The 21,081-nt window shown below is 45.7% G+C and overlaps 1 protein-coding gene across 1 annotated transcript in view; it reads right to left on the reverse strand.

The window, feature by feature from the left end:
* Positions 1–17,625: 17,625 nt before the first annotated feature.
* The window catches only part of LOC112241353 (GTP-binding protein Rheb-like), a 41,193-nt gene continuing 37,737 nt past the window's right edge, over positions 17,626–21,081 (reverse strand). The window contains exon 8 of the mRNA XM_042329170.1: positions 17,626–18,034. Coding sequence (XP_042185104.1) covers positions 17,942–18,034 — 93 coding nt within the window. The 3' untranslated portion in view covers positions 17,626–17,941. The remainder of the gene's footprint in view (positions 18,035–21,081) is intronic.

Raw genomic sequence — 21,081 nt, forward strand, 5'->3', positions numbered from 1 at the left:
GTGGGTGGAGAGAGAACAGACATTGGTAGACTGGGTGGGTGGAGAGAGAACAGACATTGGTAGACTGGGTGGGTGGAGAGAGAACAGACATTGGTAGACTGGGTGGGTGGAGAGAGAACAGACATTGGTAGACTGGGTGGGTGGAGAGAGAACAGACATTGGTAGACTGGGTGGGTGGAGAGAGAGCAGGCATTGGTAGACTGGGTGGGTGGAGAGAGAACAGACATTGGTAGACTGGGTGGGTGGAGAGAGAGCAGGCATTGGTAGACTGGGTGGGTGGAGAGAGAGCAGCCATTTGTAGACTGGGTGGAGAGAGAGCAGACATTGGTAGACTGGGTGGAGAGAGAGCAGACATTGGTAGACTGGGTGGGTGGAGAGAGAGCAGGCATTGGTAGACTGGGTGGGTGGAGAGAGAGCAGCCATTGGTAGACTGGGTGGAGAGAGAGCAGGCATTGGTAGACTGGGTGGGTGGAGAGAGAGAGCAGGCATTGGTAGACTGGGTGGGTGGAGAGAGAGCAGCCATTGGTAGACTGGGTGGAGAGAGAGCAGCCATTGGTAGACTGGGTGGAGAGAGAGCAGACATTGGTAGACTGGGTGGAGAGAGAGCAGAAATTGGTAGACTGGGTGGGTGGAGAGAGAGAGCAGTCATTGGTAGACTGGGTGGGTGGAGAGAGAGAGCAGTCATTGGTAGACTGGGTGGGTGGAGAGAGAGCAGGCATTGGTAGACTGGGTGGAGAGAGAGCAGGCATTAGTAGACTGGGTGGGTGGAGAGAGAGAGCAGGCATTGGTAGACTGGGTGGGTGGAGAGAGAGAGCAGGCATTGGTAGACTGGGTGGGTGGAGAGAGAGCAGCCATTGGTAGACTGGGTGGAGAGAGAGCAGAAATTGGTAGACTGGGTGGGTGGAGAGAGAGAGCAGTCATTGGTAGACTGGGTGGGTGGAGAGAGAGCAGGCATTGGTAGACTGGGTGGAGAGAGAGCAGGCATTAGTAGACTGGGTGGGTGGAGAGAGAGAGCAGGCATTGGTAGACTGGGTGGGTGGAGAGAGAGAGCAGGCATTGGTAGACTGGGTGGGTGGAGAGAGAGAGCAGGCATTGGTAGACTGGGTGGGTGGAGAGAGAGCAGCCATTGGTAGACTGGGTGGGTGGAGAGAGAGCAGACATTGGTAGACTGGGTGGGTGGAGAGAGAACAGACATTGGTAGACTGGGTGGGTGGAGAGAGAGCAGACATTGGTAGACTGGGTGGGTGGAGAGAGAACAGACATTGGTAGACTGGGTGGGTGGAGAGAGAACAGACATTGGTAGACTGGGTGGGTGGAGAGAGAACAGACATTGGTAGACTGGGTGGGTGGAGAGAGAACAGACATTGGTAGACTGGGTGGGTGGAGAGAGAACAGACATTGGTAGACTGGGTGGGTGGAGAGAGAACAGACATTGGTAGACTGGGTGGGTGGAGAGAGAACAGACATTGGTAGACTGGGTGGGTGGAGAGAGAGCAGGCATTGGTAGACTGGGTGGGTGGAGAGAGAACAGACATTGGTAGACTGGGTGGGTGGAGAGAGAGCAGGCATTGGTAGACTGGGTGGGTGGAGAGAGAGCAGCCATTTGTAGACTGGGTGGAGAGAGAGCAGACATTGGTAGACTGGGTGGAGAGAGAGCAGACATTGGTAGACTGGGTGGGTGGAGAGAGAGCAGGCATTGGTAGACTGGGTGGGTGGAGAGAGAGCAGCCATTGGTAGACTGGGTGGAGAGAGAGCAGGCATTGGTAGACTGGGTGGGTGGAGAGAGAGAGCAGGCATTGGTAGACTGGGTGGGTGGAGAGAGAGCAGCCATTGGTAGACTGGGTGGAGAGAGAGCAGCCATTGGTAGACTGGGTGGAGAGAGAGCAGACATTGGTAGACTGGGTGGAGAGAGAGCAGAAATTGGTAGACTGGGTGGGTGGAGAGAGAGAGCAGTCATTGGTAGACTGGGTGGGTGGAGAGAGAGAGCAGTCATTGGTAGACTGGGTGGGTGGAGAGAGAGCAGGCATTGGTAGACTGGGTGGAGAGAGAGCAGGCATTAGTAGACTGGGTGGGTGGAGAGAGAGAGCAGGCATTGGTAGACTGGGTGGGTGGAGAGAGAGAGCAGGCATTGGTAGACTGGGTGGGTGGAGAGAGAGCAGCCATTGGTAGACTGGGTGGGTGGAGAGAGAGCAGACATTGGTAGACTGGGTGGGTGGAGAGAGAACAGACATTGGTAGACTGGGTGGGTGGAGAGAGAGCAGACATTGGTAGACTGGGTGGGTGGAGAGAGAACAGACATTGGTAGACTGGGTGGGTGGAGAGAGAACAGACATTGGTAGACTGGGTGGGTGGAGAGAGAACAGACATTGGTAGACTGGGTGGGTGGAGAGAGAGCAGACATTGGTAGACTGGGTGGGTGGAGAGAGAACAGACATTGGTAGACTGGGTGGGTGGAGAGAGAGCAGACATTGGTAGACTGGGTGGGTGGAGAGAGAACAGACATTGGTAGACTGGGTGGGTGGAGAGAGAACAGACATTGGTAGACTGGGTGGGTGGAGAGAGAGCAGACATTGGTAGACTGGGTGGGTGGAGAGAGAACAGACATTGGTAGACTGGGTGGGTGGAGAGAGAACAGACATTGGTAGACTGGGTGGGTGGAGAGAGAACAGACATTGGTAGACTGGTTGGGTGGAGAGAGAACAGACATTGGTAGACTGGGTGGGTGGAGAGAGAACAGACATTGGTAGACTGGGTGGGTGGAGAGAGAACAGACATTGGTAGACTGGGTGGGTGGAGAGAGAACAGACATTGGTAGACTGGGTGGGTGGAGAGAGAACAGACATTGGTAGACTGGGTGGGTGGAGAGAGAACAGACATTGGTAGACTGGGTGGGTGGAGAGAGAACAGACATTGGTAGACTGGGTGGGTGGAGAGAGAACAGACATTGGTAGACTGGGTGGGTGGAGAGAGAACAGACATTGGTAGACTGGGTGGGTGGAGAGAGAACAGACATTGGTAGACTGGGTGGCTGGAGAGAGAACAGACATTGGTAGACTGGGTGGGTGGAGAGAGAACAGACATTGGTAGACTGGGTGGGTGGAGAGAGAACAGACATTGGTAGACTGGGTGGGTGGAGAGAGAACAGACATTGGTAGACTGGGTGGGTGGAGAGAGAACAGACATTGGTAGCCTGGGTGGGTGGAGAGAGAACAGACATTGGTAGACTGGGTGGGTGGAGAGAGAACAGACATTGGTAGACTGGGTGGGTGGAGAGAGAACAGACATTGGTAGACTGGGTGGGTGGAGAGAGAACAGACATTGGTAGACTGGGTGGGTGGAGAGAGAACAGACATTGGTAGACTGGGTGGGCGGAGAGAGAGCAGCCATTGGTAGACTGGGTGGAGAGAGAGCAGGCATTGGTAGACTGGGTGGGTGGAGAGAGAACAGCCATTGGTAGACTGGGTGGGTGGAGAGAGAGCAGCCATTGGTAGACTGGGTGGAGAGAGAGCAGGCATTGGTAGACTGGGTGGGTGGAGAGAGAGAGCAGGCATTGGTAGACTGGGTGGGTGGAGAGAGAGCAGCCATTGGTAGACTGGGTGGAGAGAGAGCAGCCATTGGTAGACTGGGTGGAGAGAGAGCAGAAATTGGTAGACTGGGTGGGTGGAGAGAGAGAGCAGTCATTGGTAGACTGGGTGGGTGGAGAGAGAGCAGGCATTGGTAGACTGGGTGGAGAGAGAGCAGGCATTAGTAGACTGGGTGGGTGGAGAGAGAGAGCAGGCATTGGTAGACTGGGTGGGTGGAGAGAGAGAGCAGGCATTGGTAGACTGGGTGGGTGGAGAGAGAGCAGCCATTGGTAGACTGGGTGGGTGGAGAGAGAGCAGACATTGGTAGACTGGGTGGGTGGAGAGAGAGCAGACATTGGTAGACTGGGTGGGTGGAGAGAGAACAGACATTGGTTGACTGGTTGGGTGGAGAGAGAACAGACATTGGTAGACTGGGTGGGTGGAGAGAGAACAGACATTGGTAGACTGGGTGGGTGGAGAGAGCAGACATTGGTAGACTGGGTGGGTGGAGAGAGAACAGACATTGGTAGACTGGGTGGGTGGAGAGAGAACAGACATTGGTAGACTGGGTGGGTGGAGAGAGAACAGACATTGGTAGACTGGGTGGGTGGAGAGAGAACAGACATTGGTAGACTGGGTGGGTGGAGAGAGAACAGACATTGGTAGACTGGGTTGGTGGAGAGAGAACAGACATTGGTAGACTGGGTGGGTGGAGAGAGAGCAGGCATTGGTAGACTGGGTGGGTGGAGAGAGAACAGACATTGGTAGACTGGGTGGGTGGAGAGAGAGCAGGCATTGGTAGACTGGGTGGGTGGAGAGAGAGCAGCCATTGGTAGACTGGGTGGAGAGAGAGCAGACATTGGTAGACTGGGTGGAGAGAGAGCAGACATTGGTAGACTGGGTGGGTGGAGAGAGCAGGCATTGGTAGACTGGGTGGGTGGAGAGAGAGCAGCCATTGGTAGACTGGGTGGAGAGAGAGCAGGCATTGGTAGACTGGGTGGGTGGAGAGAGAGCAGCCATTGGTAGACTGGGTGGAGAGAGAGCAGGCATTAGTAGACTGGGTGGGTGGAGAGAGAGAGCAGACATTGGTAGACTGGGTGGGTGGAGAGAGAGAGCAGGCATTGGTAGACTGGGTGGGTGGAGAGAGAGCAGTCATTGGTAGACTGGGTGGGTGGAGAGAGAGCAGACATTGGTAGACTGGGTGGGTGGAGAGAGAACAGACATTGGTAGACTGGGTGGGTGGAGAGAGAGCAGACATTGGTAGACTGGGTGGGTGGAGAGAGAACAGACATTGGTAGACTGGGTGGGTGGAGAGAGAACAGACATTGGTAGACTGGGTGGGTGGAGAGAGAACAGACATTGGTAGACTGGGTGGGTGGAGAGAGAACAGACATTGGTAGACTGGGTGGGTGGAGAGAGAACAGACATTGGTAGACTGGGTGGGTGGAGAGAGAACAGACATTGGTAGACTGGGTGGGTGGAGAGAGAACAGACATTGGTAGACTGGGTGGGTGGAGAGAGAACAGACATTGGTAGACTGGGTGGGTGGAGAGAGAACAGACATTGGTAGACTGGGTGGGTGGAGAGAGAACAGACATTGGTAGACTGGGTGGGTGGAGAGAGAACAGACATTGGTAGACTGGGTGGGTGGAGAGAGAACAGACATTGGTAGACTGGGTGGGTGGAGAGAGAACAGACATTGGTAGACTGGGTGGGTGGAGAGAGAACAGACATTGGTAGACTGGGTGGGTGGAGAGAGAGCAGACATTGGTAGACTGGGTGGGTGGAGAGAGAACAGACATTGGTAGACTGGGTGGGTGGAGAGAGAGCAGCCATTGGTAGACTGGGTGGGTGGAGAGAGAACAGACATTGGTAGACTGGGTGGGTGGAGAGAGAACAGACATTGGTAGACTGGGTGGGTGGAGAGAGAACAGACATTGGTAGACTGGGTGGGTGGAGAGAGAACAGACATTGGTAGACTGGGTGGGTGGAGAGAGAGCAGCCATTGGTAGACTGGGTGGGTGGAGAGAGAACAGACATTGGTAGACTGGGTGGGTGGAGAGAGAACAGACATTGGTAGACTGGGTGGGTGGAGAGAGAACAGACATTGGTAGACTGGGTGGGTGGAGAGAGAACAGACATTGGTAGACTGGGTGGGTGGAGAGAGAACAGACATTGGTAGACTGGGTGGGTGGAGAGAGAACAGACATTGGTAGACTGGGTGGGTGGAGAGAGAACAGACATTGGTAGACTGGGTGGGTGGAGAGAGAACAGACATTGGTAGACTGGGTGGGTGGAGAGAGAACAGACATTGGTAGACTGGGTGGGTGGAGAGAGAGAACAGACATTGGTAGACTGGGTGGGTGGAGAGAGAGAACAGACATTGGTAGACTGGGTGGGTGGAGAGAGAGAACAGACATTGGTAGACTGGGTGGGTGGAGAGAGAACAGACATTGGTAGACTGGGTGGGTGGAGAGAGAACAGACATTGGTAGACTGGGTGGGTGGAGAGAGAACAGACATTTACACAACGAGCAGTGCAAATACAAAGTGTGTTAACAATGAAGGTTTGCATCTGCGCTGTTCTATGAGTAAATGTGATTTTGTAAAAAAAAAATCAAGTCCTAGCGGAGTTGGCATGAAATGAAAGCATACATGCGCATGATTCTACCGAGTAAAACACACCCCTGTAGTCGTAGAGCTGCATCCCAAATGGCCTGAGTTTAAAAAGTAGTAGCGCTGTTCTTGGGTAGATAGGGTGTCATTGGGGACACGACCCATAGTTTACTCCAGTACACTCTGCTGCGTCCGTAGGGGAGTTGACAGAGACCGAAGGGGAGACTATAAGAGGAGGAACGTTGACGTGTACAGCGGACGTATCAGCACAGCGTTGGAGTGAGGTAAGTTATACCTGAATCTACATTTACCTGTATGGAGCGGTGACACATTAGGACGTAAACCACCGCTGCACGCGCAGCATTAGATATTTGGTTATTTTCAAAAAAAACAATTGGCGGGGGGGTTTAGGATTCTATGGCTCCTTATCTCAGAGCTTGTTTTAAAAAATATGTATATATATATATTTTTTTTTTAAATGAGCTGTTTCGTTGGTGCAGTTAATTCATCTCTGTTTTGAGTTTCATTTCACTGCTCTCTCTCATCAGTGGAGAATTAGTCAGTTCTACATCCGTGTAGAATCAGTCAGTTCTACATCAGTGGAGAATTAGTCAGTTCTACATCAGTGGAGAATTAGTCAGTTCTACATCAGTGGAGAATTATTCAGTTCTACATCAGTGGAGAATCAGTCAGTTCTACATCAGTGGAGAATTAGTCAGTTCTACATCAGTGGAGAATTAGTCAGTTCTACATCAGTGGAGAATTATTCAGTTCTACATCAGTGGAGAATCAGTCAGTTCTACATCAGTGGAGAATTAGTCAGTTCTACATCAGTGGAGAATTATTCAGTTCTACATCAGTGGAGAATTAGTCAGTTCTACATCAGTGGAGAATTAGTCAGTTCATGCTTCTCTGATCGATATTCTTCTGTTTTCATGTTGTTTTACAATGTTTTCTCAATAGCTGGATGCTTTAGTCTTTTAGCTTTAGTCTTTTAGTCTTTTACCATACTCTATTTCTTGGGTTTCTTTCTCAATATGAGTCATGAAAGCTATTTTGTTCAAGATCAAAGTGTATGGAAACGTGATAGAAAATATTTTCATTAGTCAAAAAAATGTGCCTGAGTCTGGTGGTTATCCATCCAGATCCCATATACCCGTGGGAATGAAGGTTCAAAACCCATCTCAGCCATTCCTCTCTGTCTCCTTCTGTATATGTCTCACCTCTACATTCGGACTATTACTGTTCGTCAAATGATGAAATACTAAAAGAATATACAGTATGTTAATTCAAACAAAGTACAGCGAGCTGTATGTATGTCTCGCTGCAGAACATAATCCACAAAAATGGTTCACACAACAATGGGTTTATCAAAGTATATTCGAGAATTTAAAACAATTCTGTTTACAAATCACTGCCTGTTCCCTCTTCTCAGGTTCACACATACAAACCAGCAAGATGAAGATAGTGATGTTGGCTGTGACTCTGGCCCTGCTGTTGGCTAGTGGTGGGTCTGTCACTAATTAACTACTGAGAAAACACTGTCTTTTAACCTCTTCTGTACTGTGGTGCTGGGTAAGGCTCTGGAACTGTCTCGTATGTAGTGTTCGTGCCATGTCGGAACTAGAAAACTCTGAATTTTCCAACTTGGTAACTCCTTGTAGAAAGATGATACCCCAGTTTCCCAGTTTAGAAAAGTATCAGAATCAACCAATAGGAAGCTCTACACCACTAACATATGTTTAATTGTTTATCTCAGAGGATCAGAGTTTTCTGACGTGTCATGAATGCAGCATTATAGTGTTTCAAAACTTTTCAAAACTCTCAATGTGAGTTCCCTCCTCCCTGTTTTTAACCTGCCGAATCTTTCAACTGGGATTTCTGAAAAACCTGGGAACTATGCCAAAGCCGTGGGAAGTAGGGGTGCTGAGGGCACTACAGTATATAGTATTTTTGTTTCTGCAAAAGTAGTGCACTGGGCATTTATCAGTATTAACGGACCGGTATAGACTTCTGTAGTGCGGCAAAACATTTGTTTTTCAGCATCTCAGAACAGTATCTTGCAGGATTCAATAGTTGTAATTGTAAGAGTCGTTCCCCTCTCCCTCTGTGATTGACCGTTGGTGTAAATAAGAATGTGTTCTTAACGGACCTGTCTAGTTAAATAAAGGTTAAATACAATATCCAGACAGAACAAAACCCTGTCCTCAAACACTTATATCAAACGTGGTGTGGTGATGTGATGTGTTGATGTGGTGATGATGTGATGTGGTGATGTGGTGGTGATGTGTTGATGATGTGATGTGGTGATGATGTGATGTGGTGATGTCATATGGTGTGGTGATGTGGTGATGTGGTGGTGATGTGATGTGGTGATGTGATGATGTGGTGATGATGTGGTGATGTGGTGATGATGTGGTGATGTGATGATGTGGTGGTGATGTGATGTGATGATGTGATGAGGTGGTGATGTGATGTGGTGTGGTGATGTGATGATGTGATGTGGTGATGATGTGGTGATGTGATGTGATGATGTGATGTGGTGATGTCATGTGGTGTGGTGATGTGATGATGCGATGAGGTGGTGATGTGATGTGGTGATGATGTGCCGTAGCTCAGTTGGTAGACCAGAAAAGTGGGTTGGATTCCCGGGACCACCCATATTTAAAATCTATGCGCACACATGTAATTCACGTTGGCTAAAAGTGTCTTTTAAGATGGTATATGTATGATGAGGCTCAGTGGGTAGAGCCTGGCTCCTGCCATGTTAGGGTTAGAGTTTGATTCCCCACAGGGGACCAATGTGAAAACGTATGCACTCACAACTCTAAATTGCTCTGGATTAGAGCATCTGCTAAAATAGAAAAGACATGAATAGACTAGAGACTCAGTTTTTTACGTAGAAATAAATTGAATTTGCAAAGTATTTCAAGAAACTGGAAATTACATCAAGCAAGTATTTTTTAAAAGTATTATCAGATGAACTGTTGTAAATATAACTGTTGTAAATATAATTATCAGACTCCAGTTACAGATGCTGGGAAAACATTCAAATACATTTTGGTAAAATTTTGTCACAAAAGTAGGGCACTAGGCCTTGACTAGTCCTGGGCCTTGACTAGTCCTGGGCCTTGACTAGTCCTGGGCCTTGACTAGTCCTGGGCCTTGACTAGTCCTGGGCCTTGACAAATCCTGGGGCTTGACTAGTCCTGGGCCTTGACTAGTCCTGGGCCTTGACTAGTCCTGGGCCTTGACTAGTCCTGGGGCTTGACTAGTCCTGGGCCTTGACTAGTCCTGGGCCTTGACTAGTCCTGGGCCTTGACCAGTCCTGGGCCTTGACCAGTCCTGGGCCTTGACCAGTCCTGGGCCTTGACTAGTCCTGGGCCTTGACCAGTCCTGGGCTTTGACCAGTCCTGGGGCTTGACTGGTCCTGGGCCTTGACCAGTCCTGCATTAACTGACCAATATATCGAGGTCTTCAGCGCGGGCAATTGTTTTCTCTCCTGCATAGTCAAAAAAAAAAATATCACACCCCCAAACCCTTTCCAGAGGCTTTGAACTTTGCAGCCCTAGTATTTTACCAATGAGTCCCTGAACAATATGGCTACCATCTGGCCAATATACTGTAGCGTTGCTATTGCATGATTCTAATTCTGTGGCCCTAACACAATGCTGTGTTGTAGGTGTATTCTAGTGATCCTATGACGTTCTAACACAGCGCTGTGCTGTAGGTGTGTTCTATTGTTCCTATGACGTTCTAACACAGCGCTCTGTTGTCTCCTAGGTGAAGCACTGGACTGTCTGCGCTGTGTGCCAACGAAGGCAGGAAGAGACTGTGAGGTGACAGTAGAAACCTGCCCCCAGAGAAAGGACGGATGTGCAGCCGCCAAGTTCCTCAGAGCACCATGTAAGTAATGTTACTGACCAGGTTCAAGACCTGGGTCTTCAGACTATGTTAGCCCGCTGAGCTAAACACTAATGATTAATGTTGTGCTGATGCTAGATTTCTTGAAGAACAGCATTGGATGTCACACAAAGTTCTGTGCCAGTATTCACAAGTTCTCAGAGTGGTGCAGATTTATATCATAATGAATAAGACTATATGAACTCATAATCAGCACTCCTGCTCTAAGACGTTTTGTGGAACCTGCAACAACCAAAAAATGATATACGTATATAAATATAATGCTGGTCTGGCCTGTTTCATTCTCAGAGGAGATGCAGGCCCTGGTTTGAATGATCAAGAATATAAGGTTTTTATTACAGATTATAGTTGACGTTAACACCTATCACATAGTAACTTAACATTGTTCTGTATTTTCTCTCTCAGTTGGCCATTTCCAGAGATGCATGGACATGTCGGGCTGTAAGCAGTTCCAAACCAACGCTTACATCAACATAAAGTGCTGTGGCACTGACAAGTGCAACACATTCTAGAATCTATGTACTGGTTAATGTTCTAGAATCTATGTACTGGTTCACATTCTAGAATCTATGTACTGGTTAATGTTCTAGAATCTATGTACTGGTTCACATTCTAGAATCTATATACTGGTTAATGTTCTAGAATCTATATACTGGTTCACGTTCTAGAATCTATGTACTGGTTAATGTTCTAGAATCTATATACTGCTTCACGTTCTAGAATCTATATACTGGTTCACATTCTAGAATCTATGTACTGGTTCACGTTCTAGAATCTATGTACTGGTTCACGTTCTAGAATCTATGTACTGGTTAATGTTCTAGAATCTATGTACTGGTTCACATTCTAGAATCTATATACTGGTTAATGTTCTAGAATCTATATACTGGTTCACGTTCTAGAATCTATGTACTGGTTCACATTCTAGAATCTATATACTGGTTAATGTTCTAGAATCTATATACTGGTTCACATTCTAGAATCTATGTACTGGTTCACATTCTAGAATCTATGTACTGGTTCACGTTCTAGAATCTATATACTGGTTCACATTCTAGAATCTATATAGTGGTTCACATTCTAGAATCTATGTACTGGTTCACATTCTAGAATATATATACTGGTTCACGTTCTAGAATCTATATACTGGTTCACATTCTAGAATCTATATACTGGTTCACGTTCTAGAATCTATATACTGGTTCACATTCTAGAATCTATATAGTGGTTCACATTCTAGACCAGGGGTATTCAAATCCTTCCATGGAGGTCTGGAGTACTGCTGGTTTTCTGTTCTACCTGATAATTCATTGTTCCCACCTGGTGTCTAAATCAGTCACTGATTAGAAATGGAATAAATAAAAACAAATCAAATCAAATCAAATCAAATTTTATTTGTCACATACACATGGTTAGCAGATGTTAATGCGAGTGTAGCGAAATGCTTGTGCTTCTAGTTCCGACAATGCAGTAATAACGAGCAAGTAATCTAACTAACAATTCCAAAAAAACTACTGTCATACACAGTGTAAGGGGATAAAGAATATGTACATAAGGATATATGAATGAGTGATGGTACAGAGCAGCATAGGCAAGATACAGTAGATGATATCGAGTACAGTATATACATATGAGATAAGTATGTAAACCAAGTGGCATAGTTAAAGTGGCTAGTGATACATGTATTACATAAGGATGCAGTCGATGATATAGAGTACAGTATCAACGTATGCATATGAGATGAACAATGTAGGGTAAGTAACATTATATAAGGTAGCATTGTTTAAAGTGGCTAGTGATATATTTACATCATTTCCCATCGATTCCCATGATTAAAGTGGCTGGAGTAGAGTCAGTGTCATTGACAGTGTGTTGGCAGTAGCCACTCAATGTTAGTGGTGGCTGTTTAACAGTCTGATGGCCTTGAGATAGAAGCTGTTTTTCAGTCTCTCGGTCCCAGCTTTGATGCACCTGTACTGACCTCGCCTTCTGGATGGCAGCGGGGTGAACAGGCAGTGGCTCGGGTGGTTGATGTCCTTGATGATCTTTATGGCCTTCCTGTAGCATCGGGTGGTGTAGGTGTCCTGGAGGGCAGGTAGTTTGCCCCCGGTGATGCGTTGTGCAGACCTCACTACCCTCTGGAGAGCCTTACGGTTGAGGGCGGTGCAGTTGCCATACCAGGCGGTGATACAGCCCGCCAGGATGCTCTCGATTGTGCATCTGTAGAAGTTTGTGAGTGCTTTTGGTGACAAGCCGAATTTCTTCAGCCTCCTGAGGTTGAAGAGGCGCTGCTGCGCCTTCCTCACGATGCTGTCTGTGTGAGTGGACCAATTCAGTTTGTCTGTGATGTGTATGCCGAGGAACTTAAAACTTGCTACCCTCTCCACTACTGTTCCATCGATGTGGATGGGGGGTGTTCCCTCTGCTGTTTCCTGAAGTCCACAATCATCTCCTTAGTTTTGTTGACGTTGAGTGTGAGGTTATTTTCCTGACACCACACTCCGAGGGCCCTCACCTCCTCCCTGTAGGCCGTCTCGTCGTTGTTGGTAATCAAGCCTACCACTGTTGTGTCGTCCGCAAACTTGATGATTGAGTTGGAGCGTGCATGGCCACGCAGTCGTGGGTGAACAGGGAGTACAGGAGAGGGCTCAGAACGCACCCTTGTGGGGCCCCAGTGTTGAGGATCAGCGGGGAGGAGATGTTGTTGCCTACCCTCACCACCTGGGGCGGCCCGTCAGGAAGTCCAGTACCCAGTTGCACAGGGCGGGGTCGAGACCCAGGGTCTCGAGCTTGATGACGAGCTTGGAGGGTACTATGGTGTTGAATGCCGAGCTGTAGTCGATGAACAGCATTCTCACATAGGTATTCCTCTTGTCCAGATGGGTTAGGGCAGTGTGCAGTGTGGTTGAGATTGCATCGTCTGTGGACCTATTTGGGCGGTAAGCAAATTGGAGTGGGTCAAGGGTGTCAGGTAGGGTGGAGGTGATATGGTCCTTGACTAGTCTCTCAAAGCACTTCATGATGACGGATGTGAGTGCTACGGGGCGGTAGTCGTTTAGCTCAGTTACCTTAGCTTTCTTGGGAACAGGAACAATGGTGGCCCTCTTGAAGCATGTGGGAACAGCAGACTGGTATAGGGATTGATTGAATATGTCCGTAAACACACCGGCCAGCTGGTCTGCGCATGCTCTGAGGGCGCGGCTGGGGATGCCGTCTGGGCCTGCAGCCTTGCGAGGGTTAACACGTTTAAATGTCTTACTCACTTCGGCTGCAGTGAAGGAGAGACCGCATGTTTCCGTTGCAGGCCGTGTCAGTGGCACTGTATTGTCCTCAAAGCGGGCAAAAAAGTTATTTAGTCTGCCTGGGAGCAAGACATCCTGGTCCGTGACTGGGCTGGGTTTCTTCCTGTAGTCCGTGATTGACTGTAGACCCTGCCACATACCTCTTGTGTCTGAGCCGTTGAATTGAGATTCTACTTTGTCTCTGTACTGGCGCTTAGCTTGTTTGATAGCCTTGCGGAGGGAATAGCTGCACTGTTTGTATTCAGCCATGTTACCAGACACCTTGCCCTGATTAAAAGCAGTGGTTCGTGCCTTCAGTTTCACACGAATGCTGCCATCAATCCACGGTTTCTGGTTAGGGAATGTTTTAATCGTTGCTATGGGAACGACATCTTCAACGCACGTTCTAATGAACTCGCACACCGTATCAGCGTATTCGTCAATGTTGTTGTCTGACGCAATACGAAACATCTCCCAGTCCACGTGATGGAAGCAGTCTTGGAGTGTGGAGTCAGCTTGGTCGGACCAGCGTTGGACAGACCTCAGCGTGGGAGCTTCTTGTTTTAGTTTCTGTCTGTAGGCAGGGATCAACAAAATGGAGTCGTGGTCAGCTTTTCCGAAAGGGGGCGGGGCAGGGCCTTATATGCGTCGCGGAAGTTAGAGTAACAATGATCCAGGGTCTTTCCACCCCTGGTTGCGCAATCGATATGCTGATAAAATTTAGGGAGTCTTGTTTTCAGATTAGCCTTGTTAAAATCCCCAGCTACAATGAATGCAGCCTCCGGATAAATCGTTTCCAGTTTGCAGAGAGTTAAATAAAGTTCGTTCAGAGCCATCGATGTGTCTGCTTGGGGGATATATACGGCTGTGATTATAATCGAAGAGAATTCTCTTGGTAGATAATGCGGTCTACATTTGATTGTGAGGAATTCTAAATCAGGTGAACAGAAGGATTTGAGTTCCTGTATGTTTCTTTCATCACACCATGTCACGTTGGCCATAAGACATACGCCCCGCCCCTCTTCTTACCAGAAAGATGTTTGTTTCTGTCGGCGCGATGCGTGGAGAAACCCGCTGGCTGCACCGCTTCGGATTGCGTCTCTCCAGTTAGCCATGTTTCCGTGAAGCAGAGAACGTTACAGTCTCTGATGTCCCTCTGGAATGCTACCCTTGCTCGGATTTCATCAACCTTGTTGTCAAGAGACTGGACATTGGCAAGAAGAATGCTAGGGAGTGGTGCACGATGTGCCCGTCTCCGGAGTCTGACCAGAAGACCGCTTCGTTTCCCTCTTTTTCTGAGTCGTTTTTTTTTTTTTTTTTGGTCGCTGCATGTGATCCACTCGGTTACACTGGTTGTAAGGCAGAACACAGGATCCGCGTCGCGGAAAACATATTCTTGGTCGTACTGATGGTGAGTTGACGCTGATCTTATATTCAGTAGTTCTTGTCGGCTGTATGTAAAGAAACCTAAGATGACCTGGGGTACTAGTGTAAGAAATAACACGTAAAAAAACAAAAAACTGCATAGTTTCCTAGGAACGCGAAGCGAGGCGGCCATCTCTGTCGGCGCCGGAAGTGTGAACAGAGGAACTGGCTTTGATTTTGGAGTTAAGGGTTCTATCTAGACCAATATTTCTCTACTTTATAACATCCTGATTCAGTTCATTGAAGAGAGGAGGAAGAGCATCCACCAGGCAAACCATCAGATCAACCATCACAACATCAACCATCACATCAACCACTCAAATATGCTTGATATTTACCAACAAACGTGAATAATTATTCGACTTAAAATAAAACCAAAACCTTGAAACCATTTTTATTTCAAATCTGTTTTCTAAATGATTGAATCTGAGCAAAGTGTATCAATCATCATCGCAGGAATTATACAACAAACACTTCTGAAATAATCCATTTTTAATGATTACAATCAAAAAACACTTTTGTACAACGTTAGAAAATACGATGCAGATATTTTGTCTGGCGACAAAAACAGCTATTGGGAGGGGGACACACATCTGACTGACAACGATGTGGGAAAATGAAGTAGATAAAGAGCTAGAGGGATAAGAGGGACAGATGAACAGCTATGGGGGGGGAGGGGGCACATCTGACTGAAAATGAAGTAGATTAAGAGCTAGAAGGATAAGAGGACAGATGAACAGCTATGGGGGGGGGGACACATCTGACTGAAAATGAAGTAGATAAAGAGCTAGAAGGATAAGAGGGACAGATGAACAGCTATGGGGGAGGGGGACACATCTGACTGAAAATGAAGTAGATAAAGAGCTAAAGGGATAAGAGGGACAGATGAACAGCTATGGGGGGGACACATCTGACTGAAAATGAAGTAGATAAAGAGCTAGAGGGATAAGAAGGACAGATGAACAGCTATGGGGGGAGGGGGGACACATCTGACTGAAAATGAAGTAGATTAAGAGCTAGAAGGATAAGAGGGACAGATGAACAGCTATGGGGGGAGGGGGACACATCTGACTGAAAATGAAGTAGATAAAGAGCTAGAAGGATAAGAGGGACAGATGAACAGCTATGGGGGAGGGGGACACATCTGACTGAAAATGAAGTAGATAAAGAGCTAAAGGGATAAGAGGGACAGATGAACAGCTATGGGGGGGAGGGGGACACATCTGACTGAAAATGAAGTAGATAAAGAACTAGAGGGATAAGAGGGACAGATGAACAGCTATGGGGGGGGAGGGGGGACACATCTGACTGAAAATGAAGTAGATAAAGAGCTAGAGGGATAAGAGGGACAGATGAACAGCTATGGGGGGAGGGGGACACATCTGACTGAAAATGAAGTAGATAAAGAGCTAGAGGGATAAGAGGGACAGATGAACAGCTATGGGGGAGGGGGGGACACATCTGACTGAAAATGAAGTAGATAAAGAACTAGAGGGATAAGAGGACAGATGAACAGCTATGGGGGGAGGGGGACACATCTGACTGAAAATGAAGTAGATAAAGAGCTAGAGGGATAAGAGGACAGATGAACAGCTACTAATGCATCAGAAATGACCAAAGAACAAATCGTAACTTACACATAAATTGAATGTTCACTTATTCATGCGTTGATGTCAATGGGAGACGAGCGGAATATTTGACTTAAGGAAGTTAGGATTCTCCCTGAAGTTTACTGGAAGATTTTCTGTAAAAGTTTTAGTGATGTACGGATTGACAATGACAACAATGACAGAGCCCAGCTAGCACACGACGTTCTGAGAACGTTTCTTAGTGCTTGGTGAGAGTGCGGTTGTCCTATGGTTATTTTGCATACAACCTTCTCACAACGTTCTGGGAACGGTGCAGGGTCGTTGATTGGCTTTGGAACATTCTCAGCACAATTATGTAACTTTCGAAAATGACATTTTCTTGGTATTTCATTACTTTAACAGAACGTTTCCTAAAATGTCAAACATGGTTACATTTAATTTCAATTTTGGTAATGATTTAGAAACGTTCTACAACTGGTTTGACGTTTTAAAATAGTTCAGTGAACGTTAAGAAACAACGTTCTTCTGTGGGAATTTCAGTACTACAGCATAACGTTTCTGACAGGTTTCCTCGTGGTTTTATTTAGTCATGTTTTCAAATTGTTCCAAAAGTTCCATAAAAACCACAGAAAACATTCTCTCAACGTTACTAAAGTTATTTAAAAACATACATTCCGTTCTCTGCATCAACACAACTCTCTCTCCTGTATCTTGTTAAGCGTGGTCAGGTGTGTTGGCCACGCCCACTAATTAACCACACCTGATCCTAATGAGTGTTTGTTTCCTTTGAAACAATACACTAAAATGAACAGCTTAGTATGCGTAAAAACAACCATGGCATGCTAGCTCCACCCTGGTGACACAGTGGACTAATTCCATGGATAGAGAAAAGAAGATAAAATAATCATTGTTTAAATAAAAAATATATTTTTTAAAACAATTCAATAGAAGGGAATGTTCGGTCTTCATAGCATCTCTAATATGAGGAGGTTGAACATCTCTGATCTTCCATAGTCACCCGTCCACCATAAAGCCAGAATGGACACCTGTGCAGCCCCATGTGAGAAGCCAGACATAGTTTCTGATACGTCTTTATGAGAAACAGTAGTCTGATCTACCATCCTGACCGCTGTACTTTTGCAAGATCAGGATGGTCAAACAAGGTTACAGAAACAGACCCTAAACCCCACCCCCTGGATGCTAGGGGCTAAGAGAAGTGACTAGGGGGGTAAGGGTGTAGGGTCTAGGGGTTATTTCTAGACGTGGCTCTCAGTTTCGCATCAGGGCTGAGCACAGAAGAAACGAGAAGTGGATTGTGGGAAATGTACAGTATGACAGCCACTCACCCTTTCATGACAAACAGAAATACTGAAAAATAAACTGTTGGAAGTTGGAAGACAGTTGAAGACAGTTGAAGACTGTTGAAGACTGTTGAAGACTGTTGAAGACAGTTGGAAGAGTAGTAGTTGTACTGGCAGGAAGCCTTCAAGTAACTGGATATCCCAGTGTAGTGTTCGGTTCTCTGTTCTGATTGATCAGCAGCTCTACATCAAGGAGCAGGAAGTCTTCCCTGGTTGGACGCCGCCTTCCAGTTTCTCCGCCTCCAGGATCATCCGCTTGAACACCTCCACCGCCGTCTGACACACACACACACACACACACACACACAGACACAAACACAAACACACACACACACACACAACACACACAGGTTAGAATATAACACCTCCACTGCCGTCTGAGGAAGCAGAAACAGAATAAGAGTAGAATACAGTAGAATAGAACAGACTACAGTAGAATAGAACAGACTACAGTAGAACAGACTACAGTAGAATAGAACAGACTACAGTAGAATAGAACAGACTACGGTAGAATAGAACAGACTACAGTAGAATAGAACAGACTACAGTAGAATAGAACAGACTACAGTAGAATAGAACAGACTACAGTAGAATAGAACAGACTACGGTAGAATAGAACAGACTACGGTAGAATAGAACAGACTACGGTAGAATAGAACAGACTACGGTAGAATAGACCAGACTACAGTAGAACAGACTACAGTAGAACAGACTACAGTAGAATAGAACAGACTACAGTAGAATAGAACAGACTACAGTAGAATAGAACAGACTACAGTAGAATAGAACAGACTACAGTAGAACAGAACAGACTACAGTAGAATAGAACAGACTACAGTAGAAGAGAACAGACTACAGTAGAATAGAACAGACTACAGTAGAACAGACGACAGTAGAACAGAATACAGTAGAATAGAACAGACTGCAGTAGAATAGAACAGACGACAGTAGAACAGAATACAGTAGAATAGAACAGACTACAGTAGAACAGACTATGGTAGAATAGAACAGACTACAGTAGAACAGACTACAGTAGAATAGAACAGACTGCAGTAGAACAGACTACAGTAGAATAGAACAGACTACAGTAGAATAGAACAGACTACAGTAGAACAGAACAGACTACAGTAGAATAGAACAGACTGCAGTAGATTAGAACAGACTGCAGTAGAACAGACTACAGTAGAACAGACTACAGTAGAACAGAATACAGTAGAATAGAACAGACTACAGTAGAACAGACTACGGTAGAATAGAACAGACTACAGTAGAATAGAACAGACTACAGTAGAACAGAACAGACTACAGTAGAATAGAACAGACTACAGTAGAACAGAACAGACTACAGTAGAATAGAACAGACTACAGTAGAATAGAACAGACTACAGTAGAATAGAACAGACTACAGTAGAATAGAACAGACTACAGTAGAATAGAACAGACTACAGTAGAATAGAACAGACTACAGTAGAACAGAACAGACTACAGTAGAATAGAACAGACTACAGTAGAATAGAACAGACTACAGTAGAATAGAACAGACTACAGTAGAATAGAACAGACTACAGTAGAACAGAAGACTACAGTAGAATAGAACAGACTACAGTAGAATAGAACAGACTACAGTAGAATAGAACAGACTACAGTAGAATAGAACAGACTACAGTAGAACAGAACAGACTACAGTAGAATAGAACAGACTACAGTAGAATAGAACAGACTACAGTAGAATAGAACAGACTACAGTAGAATAGAACAGACTACAGTAGAACAGAACAGACTACGGTAGAACAGAACAGAATACGGTAGAATAGAACAGAGTACAGTAGAACAGACTACAGTAGAATAGAACAGACTGCAGTAGAATAGAACAGACTACAGTAGAATAGAACAGACTACAGTAGAATAGAACAGACTACAGTAGAACAGACCACAGTAGAATAGAACAGACTACAGTAGAATAGAACAGACTACAGTAGAATAGAACAGACTACAGTAGAATAGAACAGACTAAGGTAGAATAGAACAGACTACAGTAGAATAGAACAGACTACAGTAGAATAGAACAGACTACAGTAGAATAGAACAGACTACAGTAGAATAGAACAGACTACAGTAGAATAGAACAGACTACAGTAGAATAGAACAGACTACGGTAGAATAGAACAGACTACAGTAGAATAGAACAGACTAAGGTAGAACAGACTACAGTAGAATAGAACAGACTACAGTAGAATAGAACAGACTAAGGTAGAATAGAACAGACTACAGTAGAATAGAACAGACTACAGTAGAATAGAACAGACTACTGTAGAATAGAACAGACTACTGTAGAATAGAACAGACTACAGTAGAATAGAACAGACTACAGTAGAATAGAACAGACTACAGTAGAATAGAACAGACTACAGTAGAATAGAACCGACTACAGTAGAATAGAACAGACTACCGTAGAATAGAACAGACTACAGTAGAATAGAACAGACTACAGTAGAATAGAACAGACTACAGTAGAATAGAACAGACTACAGTAGAACAGACCACAGTAGAATAGAACAGACTACAGTAGAATAGAACAGACTACAGTAGAATAGAACAGACTACAGTAGAATAGAACAGACTACAGTAGAATAGAACAGACTAAGGTAGAATAGAACAGACTACAGTAGAATAGAACAGACTACCGTAGAATAGAACAGACTACCGTAGAATAGAACAGACTACAGTAGAATAGAACAGACTACAGTAGAATAGAACAGACTACAGTAGAATAGAACAGACTACGGTAGAATAGAACAGACTACAGTAGAATAGAACAGACTAAGGTAGAACAGACTACAGTAGAATAGAACAGACTACAGTAGAATAGAACAGACTACAGTAGAATAGAACAGACTACAGTAGAATAGAACAGACTACAGTAGAATAGAACAGACTAAGGTAGAATAGAACAGACTACAGTAGAATAGAACAGACTACCGTAGAATAGAACAGACTACCGTAGAATAGAACAGACTACAGTAGAATAGAACAGACTACAGTAGAATAGAACAGACTACAGTAGAATAGAACAGACTACGGTAGAATAGAACAGACTACAGTAGAATAGAACAGACTAAGGTAGAACAGACTACAGTAGAATAGAACAGACTACAGTAGAATAGAACAGACTAAGGTAGAATAGAACAGACTACAGTAGAATAGAACAGACTACTGTAGAATAGAACAGACTACTGTAGAATAGAACAGACTACAGTAGAATAGAACAGACTACAGTAGAATAGAACAGACTACAGTAGAATAGAACAGACTACGGTAGAATA

Source organism: Oncorhynchus tshawytscha, linkage group LG10 (assembly GCF_018296145.1).
Source record: "Oncorhynchus tshawytscha isolate Ot180627B linkage group LG10, Otsh_v2.0, whole genome shotgun sequence".
NCBI lineage: Eukaryota > Metazoa > Chordata > Actinopteri > Salmoniformes > Salmonidae > Oncorhynchus > Oncorhynchus tshawytscha.